The sequence below is a fragment of the Hippocampus comes genome, unplaced genomic scaffold (genome assembly GCF_001891065.2).
Source record: "Hippocampus comes isolate QL1 unplaced genomic scaffold, H_comes_QL1_v1.1 scaffold44, whole genome shotgun sequence".
Classification (NCBI taxonomy): domain Eukaryota; kingdom Metazoa; phylum Chordata; class Actinopteri; order Syngnathiformes; family Syngnathidae; genus Hippocampus; species Hippocampus comes.
In genome coordinates this window covers 815962-836729 of record NW_017805546.1, presented here as the reverse complement: position 1 = coordinate 836729, position 20768 = coordinate 815962, and the positions used below count along the sequence as shown (strand labels likewise).

The window sequence follows — 20768 nt, the reverse complement described above, 5'->3', positions numbered from 1 at the left end:
GTATTTTTTTTTTCTGTCAGCCAGTGTTTCGCTCTGATGGGTGGTATTCAAACAGCTCCGTCCCTCACCACGACCCCATAAAACCTCTTTCTTAATCTGTTTTATTTACACTGATGTACACAAAATACACTCAAAAACAGGAGATTTTTTTCCCAATGCATTTAAATTCTTTTGTACATTCTGAGCCATCAAAAAGACAAACAAAAAAAAAACAAACCCAAAAACAAAATAAAAAGAGATACTTGAATAGTGTTCTGTTTGAACGTCTGCATTGCGACCCCCCACATCCTCCACCCTTCTGCCCCCTTGTGGTGCCTATCTGCTGCATTCCAGGAGAGGGAGCAGATAGGTGCGGAAGGTTTTTTTTTTTTTTTTTTTTTTAACGGGAGGCATAGCCTGAGCCGCTCTTCATTTGCATGGAAACAGCAATAACACTTAGACCAAAAAAAAAAAAAGTCAAATCTGAACAGTTTGAACTGATTTTATTGGTCGACAGGCAGACGTGGGACAAAAAACAAAAAAAAAGTGTAACTTGGGATATAAGGAAGGAGGGTGTCATGTTCATCATGTTCTTTAGATCGCGTAATTGTGGTTATTTTCGTTACAAAAAAAAAAGTAGTAGGAGCGCCTATGGGAGGCAGCACCGCGACCCCAACAGAAGTTTTGTTGACAGCCGGAGAACACTTGCAAGGTTGTGGAAAGGAAACTGATGTTTTGTTGTTGTTTTTTAAATGTTCGTGTGTGTGTGTGTGTGTGTGTGTGTGTGTGTGTGTGTGTGTGTGTGTGTGTGTGTGAGACAAGGACAAGTATGTGCGTATGGGTGCGAGCGTACAAGTTTTCACGTCAGTTCCACAGTCACTGTGAGGACGAGGGCTATCCACGTGAAGCCGCCCACGATGTTCATGTGCGAGGCTCCACCTGAAAACAGGAAACAAACACGCAGTCAGACACCAAAGTTGCATTGAAAATGTATAAATAAAAAAAAAAAATCATGTAATTGGATCACGAAAATGAATGTCTTGGAGCTGTTTTCTTCGATGGGTGTGAATCTCGATGTCAAAGTTGTGTATCGGTCAATACTGACTCAAAGGGCCCTCTATTTGTGCATAGCGCAGGTGTGGAAGCAAGTCGCTGGAGCAGGTTATCGGCGTTCATCAGGGCCTGAAAGATCTCTATTTGCGGATGATGTAAAGTTGGCCACCGGGAAAAGGGCATCCGCACCAAAATTCACAACCTACATTACCTGCGCCACAACCTAAAGCCGGTTTCACCTGGTCGAAAGTTTAGTATACTTTCTGTCTTCAAATTTTCAGATGCGTTGGGGGCGTGTAACAGAAAACAAGCTCTGTTCTTCCATACAGCGTACGTGTCTTGAGGTCAAAGTTTTGCATCAGTCACTACAGAGGCCAGCCATCCAGAAAGCTGTTGTCTTTAATCGAGATGAGTCTTTACATCGAAGCTGTGTATCAGTCACTACAGTGGGCTTGAATTCAAAGGCTATTTTACTCTCTGTGCACGATTCCTGATGTCAAAGTTGCACATCCGTGACGACGGTGACCACACCGTATATTCAAAAGCGGTCTTTCTCTACACATTGGTTTTGATTGCAAAGTTCTGCATCAGTCACTACAGTGGAAAGCGATGAAAAAGTTGCCTCCTCATGTCTTTTTACCTACCACCATTGCTCAACCCCGGCAAAGAATGGCATGACTAAAATATCTCTCGCGAGCGAGCCCGATAAACTGCTTTCACACATAAAGCAACAGTTCCGCGTCATTAGCGTTGGTTAAATCACCTTCTGTTAAGCACTACCCATTAACAATGTAAATGAAAGGGTAACCTCTCACACATACAGTATGAGACGCGCGCCGTCGTTTAATGAGAGCGGCGCTCGATGAAGTGGCAAATTCATTTTAATGGGCTGGATGTGTAATCGCCGCATAATCCCCTTTTGCACATGTGTGACGGCCACGTTTGTCGCGGTGCATCGTGGGAGCAGCTTGAGTGAGCAGATGGCGAGCCCAGTCGACGGCCTGACACAAAATGGGCGACGGGGAACGCTATACCTCAAAGCGGACATACAGAGTCAGGGAGAATGGCCCTTTTTTTTTTTTGTTGTACAGTCATTTTTGCAGGTCATTTTTCACGAGTTGGCATGTTTTTCTGCGCGAGCTTTCCCGAGCTCTGCTGCGAAAAATCTTTCTGTCATGCCCATAGATGCCAGAGTTCTGGCTAAAGTCAGACAGCAATTGTTGGAAAGGAACCACAGTGGACCTCCTCTCTTCGTGAGGGAAAGCCACTTGGCAGGCTCGTAAACTGCAAAAACCTGGTCATCGTACACTTGCATTATAATTGCAGAAAAAAAATCTTTAACTAATAAATTGCACAGTTCTCCCTAAGTAATCATGATGATTCACATTGTTCTACTTTTTACTCCTAGGATTCTAAGACTGCTCCAATGAATAGCTTCTTTTGCTTCTTGAATACAATTCTTGTGATTAAAAAAAAAAAAAAAAAATACGATCGAAAGTGAATCAGCTTCACGGGCATCTCTTATTCTTCTCATGGGTTTCTCCAAACTTTTCGCTCGTAGGTTTAGTTTCTGCCCACGAGCGCCACTCTCCAGCACCCGTGGAGTTAACTTGATGCGGGGATTTTGCTCGCAGACATACGACTGATCCGGTATTTGAATTTGGCTTTGTTGCAAAGCAACTTTAGAGCTCTCCAAACGGCCTCTTTGATCTCTCCAAACTGAAAGCCAATGCCAATTTTATATATATATATTGAGGGGGGCAAACCTGAACCCCAGAACAGTGAGGCAGGCAGGCGCGCAAAGCACTTATTCCACAGTGCTGCCTGACATTAATGATGTCTTTTTAAAATTAATTAATTAATTTTTATTGCTGTCTTCTACATCCACTCTCTGTCCTTTATTTGCTCTTCGTTGCTTTTGCTGCCCCTCTAGCTGTGGTTTGGGGATACAGATTTGAATATGCAAATGCCAGGATGAGCGCGGGAGCAGGTGTGTCACAGCAAGGACAAAATGGAGTCATACACACGCACGCCCACGCGCGTGCACACTCCTCGCGCAAGTTAAACCGGTGTACAACAAGGCCCCGGGAGGTCAGCGCGCACGTGCCTCTTCGGTGAACGGCTCAATCCCGGGCTTGTCGGGCCACCGCCGCCTTTGAGATATTCACGCAGTTGCCAGGATAAACAACGTTTACGGTGCCAGGACGCACGGCGGCTACAAATGGCCTCTTTTTCATGACGGCCCCACAGAATGATTGATTTTTTTTCACAATACTGAGACAATATTAGACGGGGTAGGCAAAAAAAAACAACAACAACAAAATTAGAATTTAGCCTTGCCCAAAAGTCAAGGCCAACTTTTTCGGTGGAGGAACATTTTTCCAAGGACGCCCTCATAATCCAAATATGAATTAAACAATAAAGCCACATGTAACTCGAAATGCCATAGGAATTAGGAATGTTGTGCGTTCGAGAAAAAAAAGAAAACAAAATGGTGTCTTTTTTTTTTGTTTAAAAAAATGTGTTTCAAGAAAAAAAAGGCATCACCTTTCCTAGAATTGAAACATATTTTGTTGCAGTGATGTTAAAGAGAAGAAAAAGTAGCCTTCGTTTTCATATCAATTTAATATTATCATGTTAAATTTAACAGTGGAAAGAATTGGCATGATCGCGACTGACGTGAGTGTTTTGTGATTGAAGGTTTTTATTTTGAAAGGGGGGAAAAATACTTTGTAATGATTTATATGTAATTACAAGAATTAAAACCAATGCTATTCATTGAGACTACATTTATATTGTCAGGAAACTGATTTTATACTCCGATCAATGCCGTACTGTTGCAAGAACACTTCCATTTGATCGAAAAACGCGACGCTCAGGAGAGAAAAGACATGAATACATTTCAGGAGTATGGAAAATTACTTCAGTAACTCGAGCCGAGTGCCTTGGAAAACCTTTGGGGTTGTTTTTGGTCAATTTGAAGAGGAATGACTGAAATTGTCGTATGTGGTGTTGCGATGCACGCGCTGGCAGAGCGAGACCACTCCCATAAGGGCTTCGGGAAAGCGGGCTGGCACAGCCTCAACGCCGTCCGAGCCAAAGTGCGAAAACCAACAGATGGCCGCACGACTCGCGTGTTGACGCCAGTCGACTGCAAGTGGACCGCAGAGGACGCGCTCGCGCTTGGATGAACCCACAATTGGAAGACTCGCCGCAAACAACCTGTTGTTGTTGTTGTTGTTCAGTGTCGTATGGCACGCATTCGTCAAAAGTGGATTAAGGTGCGACTAACATGCCAGATGAAGATGCGATGTGGGGATTTGCACCAAGGAAGGCGGTGCACTTCCATGAAAATGGGGCAGCAGGTGTGAAAGAAAAATTTCCCCCTTTCCAAGAAAAATGCAGACAGCTAACGGGAGCTTGGACAAGCATTTGCTCACCGATTGCAACAACGAAACAGGTTCTGCGTTTCCGTGAAGAAGATCGTGCCTGGTTAGAGATTCACAGGCGCCCCCTACTGGCAGAGAGGCATCCAGGCAATACCGTTCCCTCCCACTTGCTGCTTTTAAATGTCCAATTGACTTTTTGTCTCCGTTTTGACCGGCTGTCGACGATTGTAATTCGCACGCCACAAAGGACGCCAAATCCCGGATGTTTATCCGGGGATTTGGTCCTTTCGGGATCCCAGAGGATAATCTGTGCTGACCACGCACAGCGCGGCCCTCTCCAAAAATCGTCATCACCGTCTCAACCCAGCGTGAGCTACATTTAAAAATAGATGCAGCGGTGCAGCGGGAAACGCGGCGGCGCTGTGAAGCAATTGCCTTTGGGTCGGAGGACAAAGGAGTGGGAACAGAATGAAGGCTTGTCACAGCTTTATGGAAAGTCATTTGAGATCATATTCGATATCCAGCATGAGGTCCGTGTACTCGTACGCCCTCTGTCCTCACTCGGGAAACAATTCGACCCCATCCTGGAACGACTTTGACAGAGGAATATTGTGACCAGTAAAGTAAAACTAGTTGAACTCTAAATATCGCGAGAATAATAAGTCAAGCGCTTGATGTGAACTCAAGAGAATTTCATAACGTCACCAGTAGGGGAAACGTTTTTCTTTTGCGGTTGGCTGCCGTGTCAAAGGCAGACATCGGGAGTTCGGTGGTTCATTTTTTTTTTTTCATCGCACTTGCCCACTCGTGGCTGAGTCATTTGCATAGTTGGAAAACTTACTGTTCTGGCTTTGCGTGTTTTTCATCATGCTTGGATTTTCTGTGGGAGACAAAAAGAAAAAAAAAAAGGTTATTATTGACACTGCTGTGTTCAGTTCAGGATTACAGGCTGGTAATGGAGTTTGGGAACACAGTGCACCAGAACAACAAGGATAGAAGTAAATTACCTTTTTTTTTTTTTTTTTAACTTTAACAAGGAGCGCATGCCAAGTGATTGCAATGAGAGGAGAAAGCGTGCCCCTTGGGTAAAAACAACGCCTTCCCAGCTATATTTGGATGCTCAGAGCTCACATGTGAAGTGACGTGTCAAGTGGATGTGCGACGCCGGAAACCGCGACGGCTTTTTCTGACATGCACCCATTTGATTATGTTACACTTCCCCAGCGAGTCAATCCAAAAGACAACAAAATATTCAGCCCCATAGATGTGTTCATCGTGGTCATCCGGGTGTCATGAACGCGTTCTGGGGGACTTTTAAAAACGGGAGTTTCAGTTTCATTTCGTTGTATGAAATGTGGTCGGCAAGTCCGTCACGAGCAGACCCACAGAAAAGACTCAAGGAAAAGACACAAAGTCTGCAATGTGGGCGTGGAGTGACCATTTTAGTGTCTTTTGAAAATCACAGATAGCAGCCAACATCATTGTCTTCGTCAAGGCAAAATATTTGATTCAAGTTTTGCGTTGGCCTTCATCAGTGCATGTGTATCTAACGTAGTCAGTGTACCGTGTGCAGCCTCGAGAACATTGGTTCTGAACCTTGTTAGTGGTATGGAACTCAACCAGTTCATCTGCACATTCATTGAACCCTTCGTGAAAAAAAAAATATGATTGATTGATTTATTTTACAAATTCCAAGATATTAAAAAACACATTTATTAAAAACAGAAAAAAGGTCAACACAATTAGTACAAGGAAAACGTATACGTTTTTTTTTAATTGTGCACAAAATGAAGCAGCCAGTGATGGACAAGCGGATAACTAATCGACATGTTGAGTCGGGTGTGTCTTCATCTCCATGGCAGAGGCTCTGTTGAACCCCTGAGACCGATTCACCGAACCCCTGGGGTTTGATCGAACCCAGGTTAAGAACTACTCCTCTAGAATGAATGCATGTGTTGTGTTATATTATTTTGTTCACTGTTCATGTGACGTTTCTGTTAAGGAACCTGCCTTGGGACGACGTTTGAAAACTAGCATTTATGCTAAGTCCGGCGCATTTACACTGTTTATTCATGTGTTGATTCATGTGCACTGTCCCAATGAAATGAAACGAAAAAGATATTGCGGGTCGAACATTTTAGCGTGATTTTAGCTAGTTCCAGTAAACTTGTCTGAGAAATTAAGTCCGATTTATATGAATTTAGACGACGTATATGAGACATGGCATACAACGAAACCGGAAAGTTCTAGAGTTTCCGTTATCGGATGCGGTCAGAGCATAATAGTGGCGCCGTTTGAAGATTTGCCATAAAACACAAAAGTCTGACAAGCCAGGTCCGAGCCAGGCCAAAATGTACTCGTATATGAAGAGCGGCTGCGACAATGCTCGCCGGTGATGTACTGAAAACTCTCGTTAAGAGAATAGTCATCTCTCTAAGTGCGGTCTTAAAAAGAAAGTGTTGTTGGGCCAATTAGGGACACAATCTTTTATTAATCGCAATCTCGCAGGCGCATGAATGATTCATCGGCAAAAGTGGTCGCATAAATCTCTAAGGTATATTTCACCGTTTCTGTAGATACAGTGCGAGGGAGACATTTTGTAGAGTGATGTCGTTTCCTTTTTTTTTTTCCTCGCACTTAATTATGTCAAGAGCATTCCGCCTCATTGTGGCGCCGTCCTTTCGGTCGTCGCGCGCGAGCTTGTTCAATAATAGATCGGACTTGTACTCGATCGCCGTTTTCCACTTAATGGCAAACGTACCGAAGACGATGAGGCGGGTGTGCGTGTCGGTGGAGCCCAGAGGATTCTGGGCCGTGCAGCGGTACATGGAGCCGTTGAGCTCGGCCGGGACCCTCTCCAGAATCAGCTCCTTGCCCTGTCGCTCGCTGCTGCCGTCCAGGAGGCGGCCCCCCACGCGGGTCCAGGTGAACAAGGGCTCCGGGAACACCTCGTTCTACGCCGGCGCCAAAGGGAGCGCCGGGATTGGGGCGGGGCCGTCGCCGAGAAAAGAGAGTCGGAGCAAAGGAGGCATGAATAATACAGCCTGTCCCCCAACTGATTCAACCGCGAGTTAACAACATGCATTAATTATCGACACTTCGGTTTACAACAAATTTATTCCCCCCGCAGCTCTTAACCCTCCAGTAAACAAGCCCATTTCTAAAAATAACAGCGCCAAGCGGATTTTTCCACATTGCCACTGTGATAGAGGATACATACAAGAGGGTCGACGGAGCTTCAGTCGCACCCGCACACATCGACTCTGTTGTAGGTGCTCCAACACGGATGTTCTACAATTTTTTTTCCCGTTTTGTCGCTGAGCCCCCCTCACCCCCCCCAAAAAAAAATAAAACACGAAAGTCAGTTGAGCATAGCAACCAACTCGTGACAGTCACAAACGTTTCAACTCAACAAATAATGTTTGGGAATGAAAATCTGTGCTTCGGTGCCGCTTAAACGAGCAGCAGTGTCAAATTGAATCTCATACATAACGCAACAAGAGTGGAAAAAAAAAAGGAGCAGTGCCTGAAAACCTGCACTGAAGTCGACATCCGTAATAAATTTGGGGAAACAACACACCGTGGGCCCCGCTTGCTTTTCGCTGCGGCTCACTGCGAAAAGGGCAAAACAATCTGGGGGACGCACGGTCATTTCACCTTGTGGACGTGTTTCTTTGCCATATGGTCAACCGTCATTTCTCCTTATAAGCTATCACAGCAATGGCCAATGGACGCGACTTTTATGAATTCATGACTCAGTACATTTAAAACGACGGTGGCTTGGTGTCATGTTGTTTTATTTGATTATGTTATGTGTTCGTTAGCGTCGCAGTAGCATCAAAATACCGGGGCAGGATGGGCATCACAAAGCCTGCTGCAAATTGAAAAAAACTAAAGTATAATTGCCGCTCCCCAACAATGTTTACAATATTAATTAATTTAGTAATTTCCATTTTAAATACACAACAAACGATGATTTGATCAAATTTGGAGGATTGTTTTTCACCATTTAAATTTTCCTGATTTAATTTGGGTGTGACTAAAATGGGCCCTAGCTGACTTCGACACTTTAGAGAGCCCCGTGGTTGACCATGAGTGAACGTACTTCACGGAGAGAATGGCAGAAGAACAGTACATGCAAAAAAAAAAAAAAAAAAAAAAAAAAAGAGAAGCAGTCAGACAGCGTATTTGCACCTTTGTGGAAAAGCCCAACGCGATATGCTGTTGCCGCTGAATGCGTAAGCATAAAAAAGATTCGAGTCGTAATCGTATTCCAAGGAGGTCGTAGAGGTGTTATTGATTAACAGTCAACAATTAATCAGACACGATCACTGAGTTTGGGAATTGAAACAATGGCATGAAATCTTATGTGATAGAAGCCTACTTGGTGAGGGTTTTTTTTTTTTCCATCAGAATTTGGCAAGGTTGTTAACGACACCCGACTCTGTGGTGTGTCAAATTTAGAAGATTTGTTTTCACTTGACAAGCGCTTTCAGAGAAAGCGGCTCATTTCCCGTGGCACGTGTCATGAATCTGGCCTATCGTGTCATTGTGATCGAGAACGATAAGGCTGTGAAAAACATGATCAATGTTCAACAAGAGACTTCAAAACAAGCTTTGAAATGGTGAATTCCCATCCCACATTAGATTGAATTCTTTCACTTTGGTTCTGTAAAGTCCGAAACTTACCCCGCGGGGTCCTACCTGGAATCCTTGCACAGTGATGCGCACCGTGTCCCCGACTTTGGCCCTGCTGGGGGTCATAAAGAGCTTCGGGCCTTTTGGGGCAGCTGAAGGGAGATTAAAAAAAAAAAAGAAAGAAAAGAAGAAGAAGAAGAGACAAAGGTCATCACATTGTGTATGGAGAATAGAAGTACCTGCTCTGTCACAGGAGGTGTGGGACAAATGCAATTTCCTGTCAATTAGGGTCATCAGGCAAAAGGCAACGGACCTCGCAGGACTCTTTATCAGAACAATGCTGCTGGATTTATTCGCCCTCAGAGAGAAAAAAGGGACTCAATTGGGTGGATACTCATTACTGGAGGAGAATGGAAGCGCGGCGGGTGGAGTGTGGAGGCGGCGAGATAAGGGACACTCACCGAGCTAATTCCCTTGTCTCGCTGCGGACACTCGGCCCTCGGCGGCTTTCATTTGGACCCGCTAAAACAATGTGGCGCCGGGGCCGCGCAGGTTCTAATATTCCAAGATTATTCGGGGTCAGGATATATCCGGATTTTTCAAAAAAACATGACAATGATATGAATTATGTTTGAAAAGCAAAAACAACACACAAAAAAAAGGTAATTTTCATGGAGACCCGGTGACCACACGATATCGTTTCAGGCCCGTCGAAGCAGCTCCTGCATCATGTGATCCGATGAACAAAAAAAGTTAACGGCGCCGCCGCCTGCTGCGCAGCGGGGCGCCGTTATAGACGAATGAACTAATTAATCAGGGATGAGAGTCGAGCTAAGGGCCCGCTATCGCCACTCGTCCTCCATTCATTTGCCGCGTTTTAACTCTTAATATAAATCACATTAGGGGGTTATTTTCATTGATGTGTGGATAACTAAGAGACAAATAAAAAAAAAAAGAGAGCAAATAAATGAAATCACTGGACGGCTATTTATTTGGCTATGGAAGCTAATGAATGAATGCCTTTTGGAAGACTGCAAGGCATAAAAGGAAGAGAAACAACATCCCTTTTATTTGCAATAAAATTGATGAGCATGTGGCTAAACGTATGTCAAGTTGCGTTATGGAAGGTAGAGTCTCTGAGGCCATTTTTCGGGGGGCGGGGAGGGTGTCAAATTATGGGAAATATACTGCGTCCTGTGTGCACCAAGCCATCAAGTAAGAAATGAACAACCGGTATCTTTGGTTATCTGCTTATTTTGGAAAATATGTCTGTTAATTCTGAAATCCCGCCCTTGTGACGTAACAGTGGGGCAGACATTCAGAAGGGCTCACTCACAGCATGGCTTGCATCATCACCTCCCCAAGTTTCTTTGCTGTGATTTGGTTGGCCAAAGATCAACGCCATGTCTGAAATGAACGTGTCAAAGCCCAAAGGTACGCGCGGCCGCATTGAGTTTGGTTGGATGTACAGGGCGGGGTTCTCTCGCTGCTTCTGATAAGCGGCACATACATGATTGCCTCGTGGATTTGTGGACTCAGATTTGCACGCGGATTGAAAAGTACCATACATGTGAAGTGCTGCCGGCACGAATGAAAATAATCTCAATTGAGATGAATTACGTCAATATACTTCCTCGATATCAATTCCCACTATTCTCTTAAGCAGGGCCTTGACACCTTCTTGTGGCATCTTGCAGAAAGAACACACACACGCACACACACACACACACACACACACACACACACACACACACACACACACACACACACACACACACAGACAATTTTTTATTTTTTTTTTGTCAAGTGGTTGCACAAAATAAAATCATCCAGACACACAAAGTAAATCAGCAAAAAGACTCTCGAAGTAGGACAGCGACGTTGACCAATAAAACGGATAAATCTCTGACATTTTCAAGATGAGAGGAAACATCAACATATTTCCCTTGGGCAGCCGAAGCCAAGAGGAAGGCAGGCGTGACACGGCCCGCCGTGTCTTCTCATGCCCAGGACGGATGGCATTTCACAGGCTACTTCTGGCAACGGCGAGCGCAGTCGCGGGAGCTTGTCGGTTTTCATCCGTGTCACACGCGGCGCTCGTCGGGCATATGGCCGCGCAAGAAAAGATGATGGCCGATTTCTGGGATTCGGTCCAGTGGCGACAGTTGGCGTCCGACGTCAGCCACCCTTGATGAGGGCATCAGGCGCCCAAACGGACACGAGGCCGAACAGCTCTCCACCAGGGAGGGTTCCAAGACTCCCGACCATTACACGTATGTATTTTGACTTTTTGAAAGTGGCAGCCGGTCAAAAAAATGATGCTAGGGTGTCGCCCCACCACTCAGCTGAACCATATTGAGTGAGACAAAAAATTATCCATCCATCCATCCATTTCCTGATCCGCTTAATCCTCACAGATGCTGGAGCCTATCCCAGCCATCTTCGGGGAGTAGGCTGGGGACACCCTGAACCGGTTGCCAGCCAATCGCAGGACACATAGAGACGAACAACCACACACGCTCACACCCACACCCACATGTAGGGACAATTTTGAGTGCTCAAAAGTTTGACAGGGGTAGTCCAACCTCCTGAATGCAATAGATCGGGCCAAGGTGGGGCGCGACATTCCAGCAACCCCGAGAAGGCTTGCCAATGAGTGACAGCCGGATCAGCTCCGTATTTAAACAGCTCTCGAGTGAGCTGAGATGCTGGTATGAAGTCATTCAGAGAAGTCACTTTGGAGCTTTTTAGCCTCTACGTGCAAAAGTGCGGACATACGTAGCGCTCTAAAGACAGAGGAGAGGGCGATAACAACAACAAGACAGAGGCTCATTTTGCCTTGGTGAATTTGTGAAGAAGGAAGCGCATATCTGCAGGTGTTTACCGACCGAGCATCCCTTGTTTTACCATCAACGTTACACCTCGGAACTCATAGCCTCCTCCGCCGACCATGTACGGGAACCCGTAAAGCAAACGTAATTCCAGAATGGAACGTTTTGCCAACAGCGTCATCTTCTCGTTATTACGGACACCGCGCTTCACGCTTGCACACAAGACCACTTTTTGGCCGAGCTTCGCCGTCAAAAGGTGCGGCCAGCTGCACCGCAGACAGGAAAAGTTGAGGCCCGGCCCGTCGCATTTACCGGATGAGCGGCTCGGTTCAAGAAAAAAGAAGGCCAGCGGCGCACCAAGTACATTTTAAAAAGGACTCGCCGTCGGATCAGACGGCGGCTCTATCCAGGTGAATCCGGCCATGTAATTCCTTTCACGGCTCCGAGCGGTAACACTAAAGCCACCAGATAAAGAGTATTGATGAGTGGCCAACGCTAACACAAATAGCTGCATGTGTATCCACACGCTCCCGACCACGATTCGCATGCCAATGCCATCTGGAGCCAAGCATCTGCTCTTTGATTATCCCTGACTGGCGAAGCAACGGCGACGTGAGGTCGGCTTGAAACCGGTGCACGAAATAAAACTTGCGCTGCCCGTGTAACGGTGTTCATTTCGCACACCTTTGCTCGCCGAGACTCATCGCAAAAAGAGCACCTTTTAAATATTCAAGGGGCGACCTGAACTTTCATGGACAGAATCCAAGAGTGAGGGGGGAGGTGGGGGGGGGGGTCGCTCGTTTCCAACAGCCCGAGGCCCAGCCGGCGTCGGCCACTCGTCTCATCGACTTCGGATACGGCGAGCGCGTTGCTCTTCATGAATATTGAAGGAGTGTAATACAACATTGGTTCAATTGTCAGAATGTGGCTTCGTCTCACGTGACGATATTAAATCGCTGAAAGATTTATCACTTACGGCCACGGAAAAGAGCGCCTCGTCGTTTCCTGACCGAGAGCAGCTTGCAAGAGTAAAACAGTGGCCGCATTTGTGCACTTATCATTGATACGATGTGCAAGGGGTACAATAAAGTGGACGGAATGCGTTTTGTTCAATTTAAAATAAGTCCCAGGTGTCTGTGACATGCTTCTGTCAAAATACCACAATAGTAACACGCATGACATTTTTGGAGGAATCAGCCTGTTTTTAGGGGGCCGACGTCCGCCTCTTGGATGTGAGCCAGAGCTTGTTCAATTCCACATACTGCCGCCTCAATGATGAGTCTGGATTTTTTTGTTTTTTTTACCACGATGACTACGGATGCATGGAGATTTTAAAAATTTCCCTCGTAGAATCAGCACTTCATCACCAAGATGATGCATTACATGTGTCAATTACAGATTCCTGTACGTGGTGCATGAAGCAAACACAACACAATTTTATTATATTTTTTTTTAAATCCAATTTTTGGTAAAATAGAGCATTATTGCCAAAGTACCCCCCCACGCCGCCACCCCAAAGCTTCACGGAGCTCTCAGGGACCTGTTGCCTGTCAGACGCTGACATTGTTAGCTAATACTAAGGTCAAACTCAAGGCAGCCCCGCTTACCTTTTGGCACGATAGTTCAGACAGTGCAGGCCAGCCGTGTTTCGAAAGTGGCGGCTTTGCGCACAAGCAACATTTCGGCATGGGGGACGTTATTCTTCAAAACCACAGTTGGGCAAACCTTCGCTCGGAAACGACCAAAGCCATCTTTTCAGAAATAGGCCCATCACAAAAGCTGTACGTTGTTGGCCCATTTCATAAAAGGCGAGTGATCAGGCACTCCAGAAAGGCAACTCTTCGTATTCCAGCCTTCACAAAGCCAATTTTCCGTAATAAATCCCCTCTGAAGTCAAACAATTCATCCGTCTGCAACCTTGACTGCCGAGATCTGGCTCTTTTGTGACGGCGCTGTTTTTGTTTTCTCCTCTGCTCAAGTGCGCTGAGGAGTGTTTGGCATTACAAATGCGCTCTGATTTCATGGCTCGTCCTCTCTTCCCCTTTTCTTCTCGAAATGAAAATCAGATGGAACAATGGCGATGAACGAACATCTTCAAACAACTTGTCAAAATAAAAGCGCCGCTGATATTTTGCGCGAGTTTCCACCCATCTCGTCGCGTGGTTTGTCATGGGTTTAATCATCCATGTTGGAGGGAGCGAGCTGTTAAAATATTTACCGCGCTGCGCTTCAGTCTGATGAAGACCGCTCACGTCGCCAGCGCTCTGACTGACGCTGCTGAGTCAGTTTTGCATGTGATGAGCTACATTTCTCCACTCCGGGGGGACGGAACAGTGACAGCTATTGCTCTCCGCCAGGAATTATTCGGCGATGCGCGATTCCCGCTGGGAAAGTAAAATCTGGCAGCAATAATAACCGAGCTTTAAAAAAAAATGAATAAAAGATTATAATATCATCCCATCCTCTTAGAGATGTGAGTTATTTTTCAAAAGAGAGGCAGCACCCCACAGATTAGCAGCGAGGAAAAACCTGTAACAATTTCACAAAGCAGACTCCAGAAACGTGAAATGTCGATTGTTCCAAATTCCAAAGTGACTGAAAAATTTGGACCACAAGCGAGACAACAAATTTGCTGTGGGGACAAATTGTCAAAATTCCATCACAAAATGGAGTTTCCATTGCTTAGACTGAGAGGTTTAGCTTTGTTAAACTTCACAGGTTTGAAAATAGACTACCGTATTTTCCGCATTATAAGGCGCTTCGGAGTAGACGGCGCACCTTCAATGAATGGCCTATTTTAAAACTGTTTTCATATATACGGAGTACCGCATTAAAAGACGAATAGAATAGAAGCTACAGTCGTGGCTGTGGTTGCGTTATGCATCCACTAGATGGAGCTACACTAAATATACATGTATTATACAATACAATACAATACAGCTTTTTAATATTGAGCTTTCACACCCGCTGCAGCTGTAGCAAAGCGCTTTACAGAACATTTAAAATACGAGGTCCAAGAAATCAGAATATCGATCCATATCGTTACAGTGCATCGGATTATAAGGCACACTGTCGGCTTTTGAGAGCATTGCATGCTTTCAGATGCGCCTTACAGTGCGGAAAATACAGTAATTGCTCCAATATGCAGTATATGAAATGTGAGATGACAAGATTTTGACCACCAATTTGGCCAACGCTCAAAAAATGTCAATTGGAATTTTCTTGTCGACCAGTTCCAAAAATATTCCTCGGACCCAACATTCCAACTGAGGGTCCATTGTGACTAGGACGCTTGCGAGTAAAAACGATGAAACATCCTATCAGAAGTGCCTTTCGTTTCGACGGTGATGGCGTTTTGAGGCTTGAATGAGCAAAAATTTGAAAGCACCTTCCCGAGGGGAAATGTTGGATATGCTTTGCCGTGGCATTCCCATATACACGGTCCAAAACTCACACCTGCTCACGGCGCATTCATGTCACCCACATGTGCCAGTACAGGGAAGTAAACAAACGTGTGACTGTATCCATTCGTCGGCCTTCCAACAATTTTACATATGTCACAAAAAGTTTTAATTAACAATGTTTTGTTTTGCCAAGGCCCGTTGTCGGTGCGAACTGCTTCACTGTCAACAGCAGAAAGGAGTGTCTCTCCTGCGCTAATTGAGACTCTGAAGAATCCACCTAATTACCTCAATATGAACGTGTGAGCTCTGGAAAGAAAACTTGACGCACAAAAAAAAAACAAACAAAAAAAAAAATCCGAACATGCCTCAAAAACAACAGTGGACCCGAGAGTGAGGCAACAAGAACAGATCTTGGCCGGTAGAAAGAAACGGGTGGCATCATTTCGATGTTACGTTATTGATTTTGGAGAGCATCCACAAAAGTGTCTCTGCAGTGTGAGTTTTTTTTTTTTTTTTTTTTCCGCACAATTATGTGTGCTTCTCTTGGATCACAACGCTCGTGTGCAGAAGAATGACGCCAATGTTTCGCCTTTGAAGTGTTAATTGGAAATGCTGGGAGCCATCTTTGTTTTTAGTTTCGCGAAAAAAAACAGAGCGGCTTCGTGCATTCATCTCCAGGATAACGTACAAAAAAACCCAATTAATAATAATTTTTCCCCCTAAAAGTTAGACTCTTGTTTACTTCATTGGATTTATTCCTTTTTGATGGTTGAATATGCACAGAAAGTCCCCCCTGATTCAGAGACAAGTGCAAATTTGAGAACTTTTGTGTCAGAATTGTCATCCCGCATATCTAATCTTGGCTTTTTTAAATAATGGTGTTGCGTTAACTCAATCTGGCAGGAGAGCAGACGGTGCCGTGAATTGGCTTGTCAGTCACTGTCGTTTTTTTTTTTTTTTTTTTTTTTTTGCATTTACACCCTTAAACTTCCAATCTGCTTGTCTGCAACACAATCAAGTCGGTGTCAAGTTAGAGTTGTTCTGAGGATGAGCAAGGAGACGGTAAACGTATAAATACGTATTGAATCGTCTTTTATAGGCGAGATATATCTTAGAAGTCAATGCCACACTTACGCTAAGTTTATTCATGTTGTAAAACTCATTGCATCGCACCCTCTCGAACTCCGTCGTACCATATCAAATCGAGTGGTCATACAACGGAATTTTTACATGTTAAATTCAAGCATCCTTGAATCGTATTGCAGCCCACGTGTCGAGATACCCATCAAACGAGATGCAAACCCCGAGAGTCGATAGAGTGCAGATTTTTACCAATTGTCAAGAATATGAGTGAGGATTCACGTGCAGGAACAATGAACGGTGGCGAAAACAGAGCCTGTGCACGAAATACAAATGTATGAACAACTTGGACATGTGGGTAAGCAAATGGAGCGCCCCTTCACTGGAAACTGCATTACACCAAGTCTGGAAGTTGAATGTCTCTTCTCATTCCAATCTTGTCAGTCATAGCCTTCAATCGCAGGCTTGTCATTGTAGCACATTACCGACCTCAACTAAAATGTCTTCAGACTACCGCTGTCCATTGCGTATTCTCAGGACACTGAATCGATTGCGACTGGACTGTTTGGCTGGTTTAAGAAGAGCGTCACCTTTCATATGAAAGACTCGCCCGTGCTGAAAGAATAGACAGGATGTTGTCGTGTTATCACTAATTGACATGTTGAGTCGGGTGTGTCTTCAGCTCCATTGCAGAGTCTCCATCGAACCCCTGAGACCGATTCACTGAACCCCTTGGCTTCGACCGAACCCAGGGTAAGAACCACTGCTCTAGACTGAAGGGACACTGAAGGATTTCAGCATTTAGGATTCAAAGCAGAGGGACTAAGGCCTGCCGCGAGTCTTGAAAACACACTGGTAATAAATGCCCACCCAGAAAAGTCTGTAATTGCCTTTAGAAGCAGAAGATGAAGGCAAAGCTCATTTTTTCTTTTATAAATTGCCAGAGCCTGATGAAATGAAGCTCTGCACTTAACTTCGAAATAATTCTTAGGTCCCTAAGCACAAAACGGTCCAAAAAGGTAATGAACAATAAAGGGTCTGGCCAAAAATCTGCCAAATTCACGATTGCCGAATTGTGATTGAGCAGTGTATACATACGTATTTTGCGGCCACAAATTAGCATTTTGTGCATGTTATAGCTGCATTGTGGATGTTTTTTTTTTTTTTTTTTTCCACTATGTCATGTGTAGGACTCGGTAAAAATGGAAGTACAAAAGAAAAACAAAGCATCCTACCCAATGTGACCTCTGTTTGCATGGGCATGGAGAGAGCCGGATGTTTGACCTCGCAGCTGAAGAGGGCGTCGTTATCCAGCTGTGGGTTGAGGGTCCACGTGAGCCGCGCCTGCACCACCACCAAGCCGTCGCTTTGCGGGATGTGCGTGTGGCTGAAGTAGTACAGGGGGTCCGTGCTGTGGACCCAGCGGGGGAACTCTCGGCTCACCACTGTCTCCGGTATGACCTCTGTGGCGGGGCTGGGCTCCGAGGCCTGCAGGCCTTGAGTGTGGAAACGCTTCGGCCGCTCCGTGTACAAACGCGCCGACCGGCTCTCGGGGTCCAGCAGGGAGAGTGAGCGCTGCAGCTTCGTCTCGTCCAGGTCCCGGCTTATGAGTGGCCTGGCTCCTCGGAACCCCGCCGAGCCACCGCCGCCGCCGCCGCCGCCGCCGCCGCCGCCTTGATCACCAGCTGTAGGCTGAATGTAGGAAATCACCTCGATCAGCTCGCCGTCCCGCTTGAAGTAGACCTGAAGTAGAAAAAACAGAATTCAGCAATTACTGTTTTGTGTACGGACCAAAAGACATCCATCCATCCATTTTCAGATCCGCTTTATCCTCACAAGAGTTGCAGGGGGTGCCGAAGGCTACTCCAGCTGCCATCGGGCAGTAGGCGGGGGACACCCTGAACCGGTTGCCAGCCAATCGCAGGGCACACAGAGACGAACAAACATCCGCGCTCACACTCACACCTAGGGACCATTTAGAGTGTTCAATCAACCTGTCATGCTTGTTTTTGGCATGTGGGAGGAAACCGGAGTACCCGGAGAAAACCCACGGAGGCCCGGCGAGAACATGCAAACTCCACACAGGAAGGCCACAGCCGGGAGCAAACCCATGACCTTTGCACTGTGAGGTCGACGCGCTAACCACTGGATCACCGGGTCGCCGACCAAAAGACAATTCAAATAATTCTTTTGGAGTAAAGATAATGATATTAATTTGATTCCAAGAGGGATTTAGCTCTGCTTGGTGCTTGGGCCATCATTACATTTCGAACCAGTAACTGAGGAAATGACGCCAGCAGCTCAAAAACAAAACAACACGTTTTGGGAGCTTATGGCTTCCCGACAAACATATGGTGAAAATGGCTCAAAACACTAAAGTTGCATTATATCATCACAATTCAGCAAAAATCAAAGGAAGGTCGGAAGACAAAAGTTGTGCAGTAGTTTTGGGCAAAAAAATGTTCCTGACTATTTCCTCTTTAAGGCAAACAGACATGATAGCCTGTAATAACAACACTGTGCGAATAAATATAAAATGCTCGACTGTATAAGCAAGTCGTGTTTACGCTATCACCTGATGTGGCAATCATCGTGGCCTCCATGAAAACACAGCCACCAACACCGAACATGCACTCTGGAGCGAGCGCCTTTTAGCCGGTGCACGCGCCACCCGACTCGCAAGCTAATGATGTCGCTTTTGTTGCAGCCGACACAACCTCGGTGACAAGACGAGCGAGAAGAACAAACTAGATAAATAAAGAAATAAAATAACAGCGTTGTCTAAAAATACATCTCCTGTCTTCTGTGAACAGAATCACCATTGGCGGGCTTCAGGTGGTCTCAACGTTACGTACGGATCTGGATGCTTGTATTGCTAAGCTCAACTACACCTGCGAGAATTGTGGCGCTGCCGAAGGGGAGGAACGAGATGTCACATAAAAGAAGACTCATTCTCCAAAAAGCCCGCTTGGATTGCATTCCGGGGATCATGCATTCTACCCCCGATGTGAATGTAAACATATCGTCTGCAGCCATTCTTTTAAGGCCCGGTGGTACTCGGATTTGTTTGCACTCATTATTGCTGTTTTCACACTCAAGGTACCGATACTTAAGGTGCCAAGTGCAGCTCGTGGCGACATACATTCACTCAAGTATTATATATACACGTATACTTGGGTGAATGTATGTCGCCATGAGCTGCACTTGGCACCTTAAGGGTCGCTAACGTGTGTGTGTGTGTGTGTGTGTGTGTGTGTGTGTGTGAGTGTGTGTGCATGTGTGTTTTGCAGAATCAAACACAAGCACAACTACAATTGCATTTTTTTGTGCGTGATTTTTTTTTTTTTTTTTTTTTTTTAATTTTGCTTGCAGTTCTCAACTGGAGTTGGATGGGATGAGGACAAATAGCAGTTCCACAAATGTGTATACCTGATTTATTTTCATTGCTGAGTATCATTTGGAAAGGCTGGTCCCTGCATGTGATAAATAAAAAAAGTGGTCCCCACAAAGCGTAAAACCCGTATGTGTGTGTGTGTGTGCACGCGCGTGTGTGTGTGTGTGTGTGTGTGTGTGTGTGTGTGTGTGTGCGTGTGTGTGTGTGTGTGTGTGTGTGGATCATAAACACTGGAGATGCACTGATACGACTTTCTTAATCAGTACTTACTTTTGAATGCTAGCCGACAAGTCCTACAGTGATGAAAGTGTGCTTAATTTCATCACATATTAAAAACACACACACGCATGCACAGACACACACTTATAATGAACATGGCATCCGTTTGACTGAAACGTAGCGGTGCCTTGCAATACGGGTGACAGCCCTTTCCTTTGAAGTCCACTGACTTCATGCTAACACCTTAAGACAGGGGTCCCCAACCTTATTTGCCCCACGGACCGGTTTAAGTCAGACAATATTTTCAGGGACCGGCATTTAAGGTGTGGCTGATTAATACAACAAAATAATATGGTATGAGCTGCATGAAAACTGTGGTGTTTTCGAAATATAATAATAAACACAAGGAGCGTCTAATCTGGTCGCAACACTCTTATCGCTATGGTAATGTTTAATGCCTTCAAAATACTATACAACGCAAATTCAAAGTGCATGAAAATGACGACTCACCACAGTCCCGAGCTTGATTTTCTGCAATCAGACAGTCCCATCTCGGGGTAATGACACCTCAAGTGTGTGGTTTATGTCGAGTCTACTTCGTAATTTTGTTTTAGTCGCCGTTGCTGCAGAAACTCCACACCTCACACAGGTAGGATGCCGGAAATAGCAACAGTGCTATTGTGGCGATCTCAGAGTATTCAGCCATAACTTTGATCCAGTTGTTTCGAACGTACTTTTAAGGCCGCCGTCATTTGCGATCTCCAAGCAGCTTTTTTACTCA

At 45.3% G+C, this 20768-nt stretch overlaps 1 protein-coding gene across 2 annotated transcripts in view; it reads right to left on the bottom strand.

Moving 5' to 3' along the window:
* Positions 1–384: 384 nt before the first annotated feature.
* igsf21a (immunoglobin superfamily, member 21a) overlaps positions 385–20768 on the bottom strand; it is a 148542-nt gene continuing 128158 nt past the window's right edge. The window contains exons 6-10 of one of the 2 annotated variants that reach the window (XM_019879522.1): positions 17610–18117; positions 9111–9211; positions 7183–7375; positions 5263–5301; positions 385–918 (exon numbers count right to left, since the gene is read on the bottom strand). In XM_019879522.1, coding sequence (XP_019735081.1) covers positions 839–918; positions 5263–5301; positions 7183–7375; positions 9111–9211; positions 17610–18117 — 921 coding nt within the window. In that variant the 3' untranslated portion in view covers positions 385–838. The remainder of the gene's footprint in view (positions 919–5262; positions 5302–7182; positions 7376–9110; positions 9212–17609; positions 18118–20768) is intronic. The other variant, XM_019879523.1, reaches the window with a different exon arrangement.